We start from the raw sequence: 15,960 nt of genomic DNA on the forward strand, positions 1-15,960 counted from the left end.
CCTTCGCAAAAGAATCGGCTGAATACCGCAGCATATGCAAATTAGGGGTGGGAAGGGGAAACATTTTTTACTTCCTTGTTTTGTGACAAAAAGTCACGGGATTCCCCTCCCCGACCCAAATTTGCAAATTAGGATTTGGTTCGGCCAGGCAGAAGGATTCGGCCAAATCCAAATCCTGCTAAAAAAGGCCGAATCCCGAACCAAAACCGGTATTCGGTGCATCCCTACTTTAAAGTAATGAAAATATCATGTATGCTTGCCCTGCATAATCAGTTTGCTTCAGAAACACTACTATAGTTCATATAAACAAGCTGCTGTGTAGCAATAGCAGAAATTGAAAAAAAGTCTATATGGCACAGGTTAAATAGTGGATAACAGATAACACCATTATGTTATACAGAGCTTATCTGCTGTGTAACCTTAGCCTTTTCTCCATTGAATGGCTGCCCCCATTGCTACACAGCAGCTTATTTATAAAAATTATAGTAGTGTTTCTGAAGCAAACAGATTATGCAGGACAAGCATACATTATATTTTCATTACTTAAAATCACTGTCATTTTTGTGTTACTGTTCCTTTAAAAGGCCAATGAGCAGGGAGAGGAGTTGGTTTGGGGTCAGTGGCAGTAAATAGTTGCAACAGAATAGTTTTGGGGTGTGTCTATAAAACACAAAAGCCATGAATATCCTGTAAATTATATCCTTATAAACGGTGAGTTCCGTGTGTATTATAATAAATAAAGTACCCCCAGTTGTAAAATATGAGTTCCATATTTTATGAGTTCCATATTTTATCGGAGTTCCATGACCTGTATAAAAACACTCGGCCTTCGGCCTCGTGTTTTTATATGGTCATGAAACTCCTGGGTAACTTATAATATCCTTATATTTTACAAGAGGTGGTACTTTATTCACTATATATTGGGGCTTGTGCTGTGCTTTATGTTGCATCTGAAACACTTTCAGTCTTTTACACATGGTCTTGAAAATTCAGTGTTATTTATTAAATTTCTCTCTCTACATTCGCAACATATTGGCCTCTGGACACTCTGGCTCCCTAGAAACATAAAAAGCCACTAAAAGCAAATGCATATTCTTTCTGTCGGTTGAAGGGGGGGAATAAAGGGCTGCAGCCTCTAACAGGAGAAAGGGGTTGGGAAATTCACCAAAACAAACATGTTAAGAGTCAAACAAATGAAATGACATACTAGGAGCTTGGGTTGTGACGGAATACAAATGCATCTAGTGGGAACGGATCAGCTATACCCATTCAGCAGCACAGAACCATTTGGGATAAAACAATGACATGTCACAAGAGATGCTCAGCTCCTGACCAATAACCAGCTGGAATCAGGGAACAGAATGAGATGGGATTGGTGCTAATGGAAAGTGAAACTGAAAGCCTGTGATGTATTCTATGGACGTGAGAGGTTAGGTTGACCATACACAGGGATTGTATTGGCTATAGATTCTGCCCCTCAAGACACAGTCAGCTGCTTATTGGCCTGTGGATGGGGCCTAGCGACTGGCTGCCCAATCAATAAGTGCCTGAAAAGCAGCAACAGATCTACTGGGTAGAATTCATAATCCAGTCGGGCTAGGAACGATACAATACTCGTCTGACAAGTGTGCATAGGCCGTTATAAAGATTATATTGTTGGCCAAGCAATTGGACCAGCCTATCCGGCCAAAAACAAAGATGGTCAAACTGAGCAAAGATCCAATCATTGGGCAAAGTCACCAAACAAACAGATCTATCAGTGTGTGGCTGCTTAGAGAGATGTACAAAACTAGTAGGAGTCGCCTAGCAACAGAATATTGAGAGGGGGGAAATACACTCAAATTAAATATCAAAACATAATGTATAAAGCAATGCTCCTTTTGTAATGTACAAACCATAGAAACTGTATTGTGCCATCAGCTTTGCCAACAATGTACACAAAGCAACAAAAATATATTAAAGGCAACATTTTAGAGAGATAATAAGTTAGAATACATGCATCAAAAAGCCCCTTAACGACAGCTGACCGAAAAGACCCACAGGGCATAGGCTGGATATCAGGGCATGGTTGTAAGATTGGATCCAAGGGATTTCTCCCTCTACTATTTATTCTATCTTTGCATAGTACAACACGTATATCCCCAAGCTACATGCCATGGGAATGTCTATGGTGAAACCCTTGGGATGCCCTCTGTTAAATATCTCTGAGCTGCGTTTATCTTGCCTGTTGATGCATGTATTTCTACAACAGAAATTTGTATGTATAGTTATATATATTTATTTATATATCCCCTTTGTGGAGCTTTAAAACATGTCGGTATTTCTAACCCCATATATAGCAGAATATGCTTTGATTTTTAACTTGAGTGCCGTCCTTCAACACTGTGAGGAAAGCCTTGTTTGGTCACATGTATACGGTTTAGAAATATATACACGAGTACGTGCGTGCAAGATACATACACAAAACCCAGAGATGTGCTATTACATACAGAGACTGTTTACCCATTTACATAGGCATATCCGTGTACACAATAATACACACATTTAATATATGTATAGTGCACGCACATATGCTAGCATACATGTAAACAAACATAAGAACAGTGTTATGTTGGCTCTGGGCAGTGATAGATTTAACTCCCTGTAGGTTCCTGGACTAGTAATGAAGATGCAGTGCACACAGATACTCAGTCGTAACATATAATGTAACCTACTAGTCTTTCAGGTAGTGGTAATAACCCAAGTCCCTCTTCGGAACACACACACATAACGAGCATCATTAGGCAGAAATAATGAGCTGGGTTTGATCCTAGGAGGCTGCTTGTGATTATAAACAGGTAGTTTTATCACACTAATCAGGCTCATGGGTTCTGCTAAGAGCTCTGCTCCCCCCGCATCTCACACACACACTAAATACTAGTGTCACGTGTACATAAGGCACTCTTGGGATCCTCTTGACTACCGAGGTCTCCAGGACACAAACCTAAAAACAGAACTAGTATCCCCAATGTGACAAACTCTATGAACTAGCCAAAAACACACGCACACAGCATTTCTAAGGTGCTTGATGCTGAGCTAGGGAGCAGAATTCACTAGACGGGATTTTAAAAAATAAACACACACACACAAAAGGAAAGTTGATCTGTCCAGCAGCGAGTTTGCTGTTGGAATTTGACTATAAAAGGGGCCCTAAGTGGAAGAGACTACAGTGAGCAGGGTGGTGGTACCTTCCCATGATTTATTACTTTATCGCCTTATATACCTGTGACAATAGTCATTGCTGTGCACTGGAACACCCCGACAGCTAACAGGGTTAGGGAACACATTGTAAATTATGTAGCAGAACCTTTTAGACAAACTAAAGTGATACATGATTTATTCCACTCAGTTTAGTCCTAACTTGAACCCCCAGATTTTTTGGTTGCCCGCCCCCATCAATTCTGAAAACTATAAGAGAGAGAGGAGAGTGTAGGCACAGGACAGTCTAACAGGGCACAGTGAAGTCTGGATCAGGCGCTGTCTTTCACCAACACAATAATCATGTTCTCTTCTAGCTTGCTGACAACGCGCTGAGCACTTTTCTGGTACAGCTGATGGAAGTCACATGGAGGGAATGCATACAACATGCCGCTTGGGTCCCTGCCCTTGTTGCTCCCTCCCACTGGGAGGCTGATAACGCCCGCCGCCTGTTTCTGTTTTAGGTAGGAGACCAGGTTCCTGAGCAGGCGGCGCTGTAAGCCAGGTTCCCCAGGTATTGCCCCCTCATTCTGTGGGGCCTGTGTGGCAAGAAGTACAGCATAGCCTCCGGCAGTGCCCTGTCTCACTTTTCGGGTGACCTCCTCAAGCTTAGGCTGGTCAAGCCGGAGTCGTTGGGCAATCTTAAGTTGTGCCAGGTTGCCTGCACTTGTAGAAGAACGGTCCTTGAGAAGGGCACCTGGCACATCATGGTCACCCTCTAAGAAATGAAGGTTGGTTGGAAAACAGCTGTTCTTTAGTACCAAATGCCCACACCACACAGGTGGCAGCGTCCGTCCCTTCTCTGCGCCGGGGGATTGTCTTTCAGCAGGTGGCTCGGGAGGTCTAGGATGGTGATTCCTGCGAGGCTGGGGGGGGTCAGGAGTTGGGGGCCGGGGCTTGTCCTGGGATGAAGGTCTATGATTGTGTTGTGGGGATGGAGGAGTACCAGGGTCTCTCTCCAGAGGTTCTCTCCTTTGACGTTCTGGGCTCCTCTCGGCTCTACTCCGAACCCTGTCACCCGACAAGCTGCGGCGTCGCCGCCTTTCCTCCCTTGTCTTGGAACCGCCACCCCCACCTCCTCCACCCCCACGGTCCCCACTCCTGCTCCGGGCTCCTTGGCCGGAGCTTCGCCGTTCTGAATTTACCCAACCAGCTTCCACAAACGGTCTCTCACGATCAGAGTATAGAAGATGCGGAGGGGTCCTGTCTCGCACTCGGAGATCTGGGTCCAGAGCGGTGCGATGCCTGCTGTAGGCTTCAGATTGCAACAACTCGTAGGGTAGAGGCAGAGGGTATGGAGTTGTCTGGAGAGGAGTATAACGTGATGCAGCCGCAGCAGCCTCGTCCGGTGACACTGTGGCAAAGTCAACCCGTAGCCTGCGGTCTCCCAGTGCAAAGCCCCTCATCTGTGTACAAGCAGCCTGGGCGGCGTCTAAGCTTTCATACTGGATATAAGCAAAACTGTCTCCTTTCACATAATCCACAGTACGGATACTCCCAAAGCGGTCAAACTCTCGAGCGAGAGCTGCAAGAGAGGTGCTGGGGCCCAGCCCCCCCACCCACAGTCGTGTGCTTGGGTTGGGTTTCCCATAGCCAATTTTCATTGCGTTACGCCCCAACAAGCGCCCACTCATTGCCAGTTTTGCCCTGTGGGCCATGTCCAGGTTTTGGAACCTGAGGAAAGCGTAGGCTGCCCCTTGGCCCCTTCCTGGGCGCTTGATCACCACCTCCTCTATGGGGCCATATTTATCAAATGCCCTCCTTAAATCCACCTCGGTCACCATGTGGTCTAAGTTGCCAATGAAGAGGTTGCGGGTGGCTCTGTGATCATCCTCCGGGGCCAGTTGCTCATCTTCGGCGGTGCTGGTGCTGCTCATGCCGTATGTGGCCCCTCGGGCCCTCTCCTCGTACAGCGGATAATAACCGTCCCCAGAGGCCGCGGTGGAGGTGAGGGAGGAGGGCAGGAGCAGGTGCCGGGGGGAGGTGGATCGGGGGTAGCTGGGCAGAGAGGTGAGGGACAGCGGGGAAGGCTCGGGCCGGCGGGCGGGTTGCTGAGTGAATACCGGCTCCACACGCAGCTGCCGATCATAGAGTACCGGGCGGACTTTGGCGTGTCTGGCCTGACGAGCCTCTGCCGGTCGGCGGAAGTTGATGTAGGCCACTCGGCCGAGCTCCGGGGTGTGTGACAGCTTCACACTGATCTCTCCGAAGCGCTGGAAGTGTCGGAAGAGCCAATCCTCCAACAGAGGGTCGGGCAGCGCAGAGCCCAGGTTACTGATCAGCAGAGTCTTGTACTCTAAGCCCGGAGCCTCGGCTGGAGCCGTCAGGAGAAGGGGCCGGGGCGGTGGATCCCTTGGACGGCGGGAGGAGGAAGAAGACGAAGAGGCCCCGGCCTGGTTAGGCCTCTCCCGCCTTCCCGAACTTTTATGGTGAGCCCCGCCGGCCTCCTCCCGCCTTTCTCTGGCTCTCTTTGCACGGCCGGGGCTTTGCTCCCCACGTTCGCCTTGTCGCTTCATGCTCACTTCCCGCTGCAGAGCGCTCGCTGCTCGGTCACCGCACGCGGGGGAGGCGCGCTTACTGTGCAGCCGCCATCTTCCACAATGAGTGGGGAGGGAGAACTGATGTCATCAGGAGGCGCCTGGAGACGTGACGAAAGCATGGGTGTGTCTCCTGGGGGTCACGTGAGCCGCCGGGAGTGTCGGGAAGCCGCTGTCAGTTCTGTCACGGCGACGTCTGTCGCTTCTTGGCAAAAACGTGAAAACGTTACAACGTAACAATGGCCGGTCAGTGGTTGTGTCAGGGTTGGGCGAGAAAGAGCATCTCTGTTAGCAAGAGAGTTTGTTTGGGATGTTTCAGCATTCTGGTTGCTAGGGTTCAAATTAACGTAGCAACTATGCACTGGTTTAAATAAGAGACTGGAGAGGACCTGAATAGAATAACAATACATTTGTACAGTTACAGAGCATTTGTTTTTTTAGATGGGACCAGTGACTCCCCATTTGAAAGCTGGAAAGAGTCACAAGAAAAAGGCAAATAACTCAAAAACTATAAAAAATAAATAATGAAGACCAATTGAAAAGTTGCTTAGAATTGGCCATTTTAGTAACTTAAAGGTGAACCTCACCTTTAATAATGAAAACAAGCATAGAAAATAGATAATGAAGAACAACCGAAAAACTGTTTATACCAGTCCCATCTGTATAACACAGAAAAAGATTGTCTGCAGGTGAACTTCCCTTCAGGACTAAAGCAATGGAATCATTTCCTGCCTGGATAGTTTCGAATTGGCATTCAATTCTTTTCTCAGTAAAATACCGGTCCCTACTCCAACCTTTAGGGGGTTATTTACTAAACCACAAATTTATATGGTCATCTTTTTGGGGGGAAAAACTTGAATTGTTTCGAGATTTATTATACCCCGAGGATGGAAAAAGCCAGAATCTATAAATCCGACCTGTTGAGGTGATGTATAAGTCAAAGGGAGATGCCCTTATCCCATTTGGAAGTTATCGTGGTTTGCGCTGGGTTTAGCCCGATAAGCTGATATTTTTTAACCTAAAATAATTGAGCAGTTCAGGAAGAAAGTAAAAAAAAATCATACAATTCAGGTTTTCGCTCGATTTTATAATTTTTTCCCCCGATCCGATTTATTCTAGTTATTTTATTAATAAATAAGGCAATACAAGTGTCAAAAGCCAAGTCAAAAAGCAAAGAAGGATCAGCATGGATTTGCACTAAAGACTTCTTGAGAAAATGCAGCTTGAGCTTCTGAAATCCAGAGTAACATCACAGTCAGTTTCCTATTAGAAGCCATAATAAAGGTGACTATATGGAAGAAGTACTCGATGAAGTCTGGAAAGTGATTTAAACCCACCTAAAGTATCTAATGACCTTGATTGATTGAGGGCTAGGAGGCAAAACCTTTTATTCTGAGGATTCCCAGGGTATCTCGGCAGCATAATCTATAATGTGGTTTAATATGTGATTGTAATTGGACAGGAACAGGTAAGGACAGGGAGCAAAGAAAGTCAGCCAAGGTGAGGATTTCAGAGAACAGGTTAATTATTAAACAGGGCAAGGACATACACAGAATAGGTGAACACTGTAGCGGACATCACCCTTGGTCGCGGCTGAACACGAAACAGAACTTGCCATATTTACCCTGAAGAACCATTTACCATTTTTATCAATAAGCAGGAAAGTGACATTTTTGTATGGGTAAACCACCACCAGAAGACTTTACATCGAATAACTTCTATTATATATCAATATATCAGTTGGTCTCTTTTTGGTGAAACAAAAGCTCCCTAAATCCTTTTTATTCTCCCCTATAAATCCATAATTACCATGCACATTAGTGATGCAAGCCAGTGTGTGTCCAAAACTGAAAGACTGGTGGGTCAAGTGGGTTCAGGTGACAAAAGTGGGCTACTGGCACCAGTTCATGTGATTGGTGGGTCCAGCTGCTGCTAATGCTGCGATTGTGGAGGCAAACCCAGAGCAGTCCCAATATTTTGGTGCAGATGGACTTTGGCTGATCAGGAAAGAGAATCTTTTTGTTATGCAATGCCAGCTGTACCCTGTGCAGGCAATGGGCTGAGCAGAATAAAGTGTAAAGTTGACATCCATAAAGTTGCCCTTAGCTGCAGAATCAGGGAAGGCTAACTCTGTAGGTTTACTCAATGTGTACTGGTAGCAAAAGTCAATGTATGGCCCATTGACACTGTCCAGATATGTCTCCTAAAAGGTATCCAAGTCCTGAGGTTTTGCCCGATTCAGTGGTCAATATTGTCACAATACAAGTAATCACTGAGACACATAACCCCTGCCTTGCATTTGCTCCTGAGATGGAGCAGGGGATGGAACAGTAGGAGGAATTAAAGGTTCTTGGAAGCACAAGCCCAGTGCAACTCAGGACTGTTTATCACTTTCAGTGCTCAGTGTTCACAAAAGCAGGTTTGCAAGTCTCAAGAGCTTCTTTGAAGGAGACATATAGGATAAATGAAAAAAAAAACCCTAATTTTGTAGGCAATTATAAGTAATATATATTAATATTATCTATAAAAATTGCCTCTTTATTGGAGCTCCCTATAGATGTTCTCTGGTCCCCGTCTGTGTTTCAAATGAGGGCTGGGCGTGTCCTACCAGTCCCTGCCAGAAGCACAGTAGGAAGGGGACAGCCAATCACAGCCCTGCAGTCACACAAGCACAGACAGGCTTCAGTTCCCTATCAGGTCCTTCTAGCTGCTGATTGGTTCCTGTCCTACAGTGCAGTGAGCTGAGAGCTACCAGCTCCCCTGTACAGCCTGGGAATACAGGGAGCAGGAAGTGGAAAGGAGGGATTATTAGGGGTTTTGCAGAAATATTCAGCTTGAAGCACTAAATTTTTAAGCAAAATTCTTCTATATCTAAATCAGTGTATTGCACTGGTACATTCTTATTTTTTACACAAAATGTCTCCTTCAATTTTTCTGCAATTAATCTGTTGCTTTCAGGCCTTGCATGGTTTCCCCCAATCCAGAAACCGGTTTAGTATGGTGGAAGCAGGTACTGAGGAACAGACAGAACAGGCAAGACTGGTACTCTCTATTCTGGTGCAAACAGGATAAGCAAGGCTGGTAGCAATACAGGCTGGGGCAAGATACAAGGTTAGTCTAACAACTGGACACCAGAAGGAACAGGGAAGGGGATTAAATGCTACACATAATATAAAATTGTAAATTTAGCTCCAGTATGGCCAATGGCACAATGGCTAGAGCCACTGGAAATACATTGTAAATATTCCATAATATCTCTGGTGGATTTTTCCATAACAAAGTTCTCTACACCAAATAACCATTGCAGATTTAGTACAGGTCTCAAAATTGTACTTGAGTATGTGGCCTGTAATTCAAGCCTGAGGCAGGGAGCAAGCAGTGGTCTATCCAGCTTGCCCCACCTACACTGACCCCAACAGGGCCAACAATGCACAGTACAGTGTATCATTTTTTTTATTGATATAAGAGGCCAACACTAAAGAGCAGAGCATCCCAATAGCCTTCCAAACTTGTCTCTATTTATTTTGCTTGCCATAACAGCAGGGATTCAGCTGGATATTGAAGAAGAACAGTTCTATCTTTTATAAAGCTGTACCGGCACATATATATGAGTGGTTCTAGAAAGGCTTCGAAGCTTTTTGATAATAAAAAAATATGAAGCTGCTGGACTTGATAAATGCTGATCAACACTGGTCAGGCGTTTCCCCTTCTACTGTAATATAGTTGTTTGTGGAGTGTCGGGAGTTGTAGTCCTGGAAGGCTGCAGGTTGCTCACATCTGCAATAGGTACAGGTCTCCTTTTAGCTTGAAATTGGTCATATCTAATACACTATGGTGATGCAGGGGCATAAGATACTGATTAAAGGGCCACTGTAATACAAATTTCCGAATGTAAATATGAAAATCAGAATCTTGAGCAACCAATAATGCTGACGTTCTCCTCCAATACAGACGCTAGACGCAAATACCATGTAGGATGTGATACTCAGTGCCATCTGCTGGATACAATGGAGCAGACAGCTTGTCCCAGCTAATTGGTAAGAACTGCTCCATAATTTACCTTTCAGCACCAGTTACTGTATACTAGCATATGAGAAATTATCAGCATATAGTTTATAGTCAAATTAGCCAGGTAAAACTTTGTTTTCCCAACAGGCCAAGTCCCTATTTTGTTTCTATGATAGCGGCCAGTGGATAGAGTAAAAGATTTGCATGACAATCCTACTCCAATAAGTCTGCCAGTCCCTAGGGAACACACCCCAGCCTGTAAACATTGATGTAATAAAATATTTGCCCTTTACCATTTTTCTCTATATGAAGAGATGTGCAATCATATTCATAATACTGAATGTAAAAAAAAAAACTGCAAAAGGGGCAAATAATTGAAGTAACACTGTAGCACACCAGTTACTTGTGAAGCGGACTATCAGCACTGAATAAATGGCATCAATAGTGGTTTCCTGAGAAGCCCATGAGCTGGATGAGATTGGGTTGATTGGATTGTTTGACCCTCAGATCAAATGGATATTGATTGTGTTTGGTCACCTTTACTTGGCTACTTATTAGTTAATCAGCATCTTTTAGTTAAACCACGTTTGTCCTCATTATTGCTGTCTGGGTGTAAGCCTGATCAGAAAACAAGGGTAGCGGGATTAAAGACAGAAATATGGGTATTATGTAATACTGTAGCTCCCTGCTTCTGAGCAAACTGTACATAACATGTCTCCATAAAGCCAAATGGTAAAGGACTTGGCAAATTATGTTCCCAGCTAAGTATTTAAGTCTAAAGATTTCAACTCAGGTTTGTGTGCCAGAGCACTGCTTAACCTCACATACCTGCTGTATAAAGTGCAAGAAAGGTTACATTTTACACTGGTAAAAACCTATGCACCAACTCAAACTGTAATAAAAGAATTCTTGGTTCTGCTACACCTGGAATTTCTTCACTTGCCGCTCCCTGCCCTGAGGCTAGGTCAGTAAGAAGCGTTCAAGTCTCTTGTAATGCTGTTTTAGAAATTACTGTGTTCTGGCATATTAAAAGCAGCTCTACTGCTACAACACCTGAAGGGCCTCGGGTTATACATCTGTGCTGAACAGCCAAGGATAGCTACTTTTCCCCACCTCCATTAACTCCCCCCACTACTAGGAAGCACTGGCTTCCAGAATCTACATCTAGCTTTCACACAGTGATTGTAACATATTCGCTAAACTGTACAAACTTATTTAATAATACTTTCCCTTTAACAACAATTTAGACCAAGGGTTTACTAAGATTCTCCTCGAAAGACAAGATTGTGTGGTTTAGCCAGGTCAGGTCTCTTCCAAAATAATGAATTGTTAATCATGTATAGCATTCTGATCACTCCCTTCACTGGTGAACTGGGCACTCTGATGAAGCAAGTGGTGGAAACAGGGCTAGCTAGCAGTATTTATATTCCAAGACATATATGCCCTTAAAAATCTCATACAGAAGTGAATAGAGGGCTATTCAAATTCCCTGTGGCAAGCTCAGTTATCACCCTTTGATCAAGTTTAGAAAGGAATAACTTTTAAACAAAGCAACTAGAACAGCTGTACAAACACGTCCATTTGTATTAGTGACTGGTGCCAAGAACCCCTTACTCCTATACATTTAAACCTATGTTTATTGATGCTTCTGTGTAATTCTTTACAGATGGACAGAGTGGAAGGAGCCACTGTATAGCATGGAGATGGTATGAATTTAATTTTTAGTTGTAAAATAAAGATGGCTATAATTGTATAGGCATTATATGTAGCTATTTATATCATATATTTATAGCTCTAATCTGCCCCCTACAAAAGACACCAGGTGAAATATTCTCCCCAAATGGACACGTGGATGCACCTATTTAATGCCCAAAACAAAATATTGTAAATACTGCAGCAGCATCATCATCATCATCATCATCATCATCATAACCTCCTATAAAAATATATGGTTTAAGTCAGAGAAGTAGAAACATAACTATTTAATTCCAAGAGCAAGACAGGTGCAACATTTTTTTTTTTTTAACATTCCAGTGGCTGGGGGGTGCCATAGAGGTTTAGTGCCGGTGTCTAAAGCAAAATAACTCTGAGTGGTTCCCCTTGGGTTAAAATACTGCTCTATGCCAGTGACGCTTCCAACCGTGTGCTTGGCACAATGGGATGTCTACAAAAGACACTCCCCTTCGCCTGACTGCGTTCTCGCTCATCCAGCTGCATGTGCATGATATGAAGCAGAGTGGGTAACCGTTATGCAGTTCGTGTCTTCATTCCATTTTTTTTTTCACTACAGCAAGAAGCAGAGTGGATCCTTTTATTTTCATAGAAAAAAAGGCCACTCGACAAGAACCCAAGGAAACTTGGAGGTAATAAAAATTCCCTATACTGCAAAACTGTCCGACAGCGCAGAGAAAAAAACAATAAGTTACAAGCAAATGTATTAAACAAAAGTATCCCTCCTGGCTGCAGGGTTCATAGTCCTGCAATACAGGGAGGGAGGGTGTTTGGAAGTCTTCAGGCTGTTACAAAAAAAGGAAAATAAAACTAAAGTGGGAAAAGAAATCCGTTCCATAAAAAGTAAAAGAATAACCGTATAAGAGGAACGTCTGCTGGCTGGGTCTATAGTTTAGAGGATCAGTTCTTGCACTAGATCCACAGGATAGTGCTTTAAAGGTCTGTCCGTGCATTGGCTGCATTGGGAGCATATTTAGGCATCAGTTCATTAATCTTGCGGATAAAGTCCGATTTCTCAGCACAGCCCTTGCAGGACTCGCCCCAGTCATCTAAAATCTTTTTCAGTTCCTTCACTTTGAGCTTTTTTAGGTCCACTGTGCTCAGGTCAATCTGTTTATCTGCAGGAAGCAAAGTGAATAAAAAACCATATCAGAAACCAATAATACTTCATGCAATGTAGAGCTCAGACAATGTAGCTTTTTTATAAAGAATATATTGTTTCAATTAAAATAAAATCAGTCGTGTCCATGCACTCACCATACTTCAGCTCACAGATCTGTCCATCTTTCTTCTTTAGCTTCTCACATATCTTCTCAGCGGGGATGTGGTGACTTAGTGGTTTTGACACCTCGTTTGTGATTTTGGTGGCGGCATCGCTGGTGGCACCAATATAGTAACACTGTGTAAGAAAAATACACGTTTTGGAGTTAATTTAAAATGGGAAACCAAACATTTCTTTTTTCTCAAATAGTGTTATTTATGTAAGCAGCACTGTACAGTAGAACAAGAAATTAGTTTCCCCTGAGCTTGGCTAGTGGACCTCTAGGGTGGCCAGAAGCAGCGGAGATAATGTTTATTCATGGAACACCATAACAGGGTGGCTGGGATTTCATGCATCTTTAGTTTTGAGTTAAGGGGAAGGGGGGCCCTAAACAAATGTTGTCCTGCAAAGGAAGCAGTCGGAATAAGCTTCCATTAAAAAGCTCGTGTCACCTGAAATTGTTTTCACCTCCAGAGGTGAGGGCTAAAGGAGCCTGCACGATGGTTTGGGGAAACAATAGTTTAGAACAAAAAAAATAGCCCCCCAACGAGAGGGAGCTCCCAGTGTGGACAGCCATGTTGGGGCATATGCATGCGCATAATGAACGAGTGCCACAATTCACTCATTTTGCGCATGCTTGTGACGTATTGTGATGTAAGCTTATGAGGCACGTCCACTGCACCTACATCAGATGCATGCGCATAATGAGCAAGCGGGAGATGCCCTGATTTTACACACTATACAATATGGCCGTCTGCACTGGGAGTTCCCTCCCTCACGATGGAGTCAACCTAGTGCTGGCAGGGGCCCGCACCTCTGATAGGGGAAACAAATTCAGGTGACAGGTGCCCTTGAAGCTAAGGGTCCCCAACGCCAAAGCTCAAGCTCCTCTTAACAGTGCAGATTTTTAGCATATTCTCAAGTGAGAGCAAGCCAGTATGTTTAGCTGTGACAGTCATTCATGATACAGTAGTGCCCTCTTCTAGGTCGCAAGTGTTAACTAGCCAGAGTCTAAATATTTACCAGCCTGTTCTCTTTTCCTCTGGCATCATTGCAGGTCTTCAGCAGTTCCTTCTCCACAGCGTCAGGCTTGAACTCTACTTGCCGTTCTTTAAGGGACTGGTAAAACCGGCTCAGGAATGAAACGCACACTGGAAGGAGAGAAGAAGGTAAGTAGGGAGAAGAAATGGTGCATTTGGGAATACAGGTGATGCAACAACAGGAACCCTAGACCATTTGCTTACACTTCTGCATAGTCCCAAGGCAGTAAAAAGATGGAATAAAGTGAATTTGTGATTATTTTACATGAATGAAGCCAGAAGCACTTGGGCTTTAAGCTTGAACTTGCTTGGTTAGCTTAACCTCACAGCTCCCCAGTTTTCAGTACAGTACAGTTTCCTATATTTGTGGTAGTTACCCCCTAGTTTCATCTCTTCTTGGGGTGTTCTTTTCCCCTAGTGCTCGGTCTGCAGCATCAGTGATCAAATAGGAGAGAAAACGCAATACATGGCCCAGTGTTATTTTCAACCAATGGGATTTTTCAGCATTACCAATCAGAAATCCAGTTTTACTTGAGGAACAGGCCTTTCAATAGAAGAGTTTTCTTTCTGCCTTGAGAAAGGCTGTTGTTACAGCCGAAACGTCAGTCCGTCATGTCATACACACAATATAGGCCCATTTTCCCCCCACAGTTTCAGCCCAGTTCCAGCCTCTGCCATTCCATTGACAACTAAATTCTATATTCTAATTGAGCATCAGAATCATCTCTCTGTGCCCCTTCCTAATTCTCAAAACCTCTTTACTAACAGTGCCACAATACTGTACACTACCCTAGCTACTAGCTCAAAGCCTCTCTGTTATTCCCTCTCCTGCAATACTGGGACATTTCTCTAGCTCCTACTCTTGCCTTGTCTTAGCATCACCCTTTTCCCACTATACGTTATATTCTTTGTTCCTGATAAAGATACTGACACAGACCCAGGCCTTTCCCTGCCTGTTTCTCCCCAAAATAGAAATGGCACAAATCTGTCTAATTGGCACATGTAGGCCAGGGTTTCTATCCCTCTGCCCCACCCCAGTGTGAGAAGCACCTGTACAGCGACCCCAGTGTGAGAAGCGCCTGTACAGCGACCCCAGTGTGAGAAGTGTCCCAGTGTGAGAAGCGCCTGTACAGCGACCCCAGTGTGAGAAGTGTCTGTACAGCGACCCCAGTGTGAGAAGTGTCTGTACAGCGACCCCAGTGTGAGAAGTGTCTGTACAGCGACCCCAGTGTGCAGTGTCGGACTGGGACACCAGGGGCCCACCTAAAAACCTTTGACTAGGGGCCCACCAATTAATCTTAGACCAAGGGCCCTACTCAGTACTATTATTCTTTCTCTCCTCACTCAACCTCTATTCTCTTAGTCTCTTTCTTTTACATACAGTAATCTTTGTTCTCATAGAATTTGGAAATAGCCATGAAATATGCCAAATGTTTAGCAGCATGAGGGCATGGCAGTGTGAGAAGGGTCTGTACAGCGACCCCAGTGTGAGAAGGGTCTGTACAGCGACCCCAGTGTGAGAAGGGTCTGTACAGCGACCCCAGTGTGAGAAGGGTCTGTACAGCGACCCCAGTGTGAGAAGGGTCTGTACAGTGCCCCCCGCCCCCTTATTCCAAGCAGCTGCCCATTTCAGCCATAAGCAGCTATTGATTAAGCCAATGCTTTCCTGGAACTTCAATTATTCCTACTTGTATCTCCAGTTAAAGGGAAGATCTGCTCACACCACAGCCTTTACACTGCTTCGCATTCTACTTACCCATTGGACAACCCTACCCAACAGTCTCTGCGGAACACTCTCTCTCTAGTGCACACAGCCCAGTCATTCCTCCCCGTACACTACAGAGCCCTATCCCCTGAGCTGCGCCAGTCTATAGTTGCCAGGGATCTTGAGCCCGGCCCTATCTCTCTCACCCTCGCATTCTCCTGCTTTCAGAGCTCCAGCATCGCCTGGCAGTAGAGCCAGAATCCCGGTCACAGCAAGAAGGGCGAGAGGAAACATCTTCTTTCTTTCAGACTCGAGTAACAGATCCGCTGCCGGGAAATAGGCACGTGGCACAATCTACCCCTCTCTATTCGCCCGACTAGCCGGCAACTGCAACCCCTCTGCTCCTAGCAACCGCCTTCCAGTCCCGGTTTGCTTCCTATT

At 44.7% G+C, this 15,960-nt stretch overlaps 2 protein-coding genes and 1 long non-coding RNA gene across 3 annotated transcripts; 1 reads left to right on the forward strand and 2 right to left on the reverse strand.

Moving 5' to 3' along the window:
• Positions 1–979: 979 nt before the first annotated feature.
• Positions 980–5,896, reverse strand: rbm15b.L (RNA binding motif protein 15B L homeolog). Its single transcript, XM_018258975.2, has one exon. It carries the CDS (start codon positions 5,751–5,753, stop codon positions 3,510–3,512), a length of 2,244 nt encoding a protein of 747 aa, XP_018114464.1. The 5' UTR covers positions 5,754–5,896; the 3' UTR covers positions 980–3,509.
• Positions 5,897–8,521: 2,625 nt separating this feature from the next.
• LOC121403114 lies at positions 8,522–11,595 on the forward strand. The gene is made up of 3 exons (XR_005967059.1): positions 8,522–8,885; positions 9,726–9,811; positions 11,449–11,595. It is a non-coding gene; the product is annotated as an uncharacterized LOC121403114 (long non-coding RNA).
• A 154-nt stretch (positions 11,596–11,749) lies between these two features.
• On the reverse strand, positions 11,750–15,960 carry manf.L (mesencephalic astrocyte-derived neurotrophic factor L homeolog). Its single transcript, XM_018258976.2, has 4 exons — positions 15,726–15,960; positions 13,798–13,925; positions 12,771–12,912; positions 11,750–12,631 (listed from the first exon to the last, which is right to left on the reverse strand). The coding sequence occupies exons 1-4, from the start codon at positions 15,811–15,813 to the stop codon at positions 12,447–12,449; spliced, it is 543 nt and encodes a 180-aa protein (XP_018114465.1). The 5' UTR covers positions 15,814–15,960; the 3' UTR covers positions 11,750–12,446.

Source organism: Xenopus laevis, chromosome 4L, assembly GCF_017654675.1.
Source record: "Xenopus laevis strain J_2021 chromosome 4L, Xenopus_laevis_v10.1, whole genome shotgun sequence".
NCBI lineage: Eukaryota > Metazoa > Chordata > Amphibia > Anura > Pipidae > Xenopus > Xenopus laevis.

What these genes read in the sequence shown, in the direction of transcription:
- rbm15b.L (XM_018258975.2), bottom strand. Translation starts at nt 5,753, where the DNA reads ATGAAGCGACAAGGCGAACGTGGGGAGCAAAGCCCCGGCCGTGCAAAG.
- manf.L (XM_018258976.2), bottom strand. Translation starts at nt 15,813, where the DNA reads ATGTTTCCTCTCGCCCTTCTTGCTGTGACCGGGATTCTGGCTCTACTG. An exon ending in GAAAGCAGGAGAATGCGAGG is followed by an intron (nt 13,926 to 15,725) that starts GTGAGAGAGATA and finishes CTCTCCTTCCAG; the next exon opens with TGTGCGTTTCATTCCTGAGC. An exon ending in GAGGAAAAGAGAACAGGCTG is followed by an intron (nt 12,913 to 13,797) that starts GTAAATATTTAG and finishes TTTCTTACACAG; the next exon opens with TGTTACTATATTGGTGCCAC.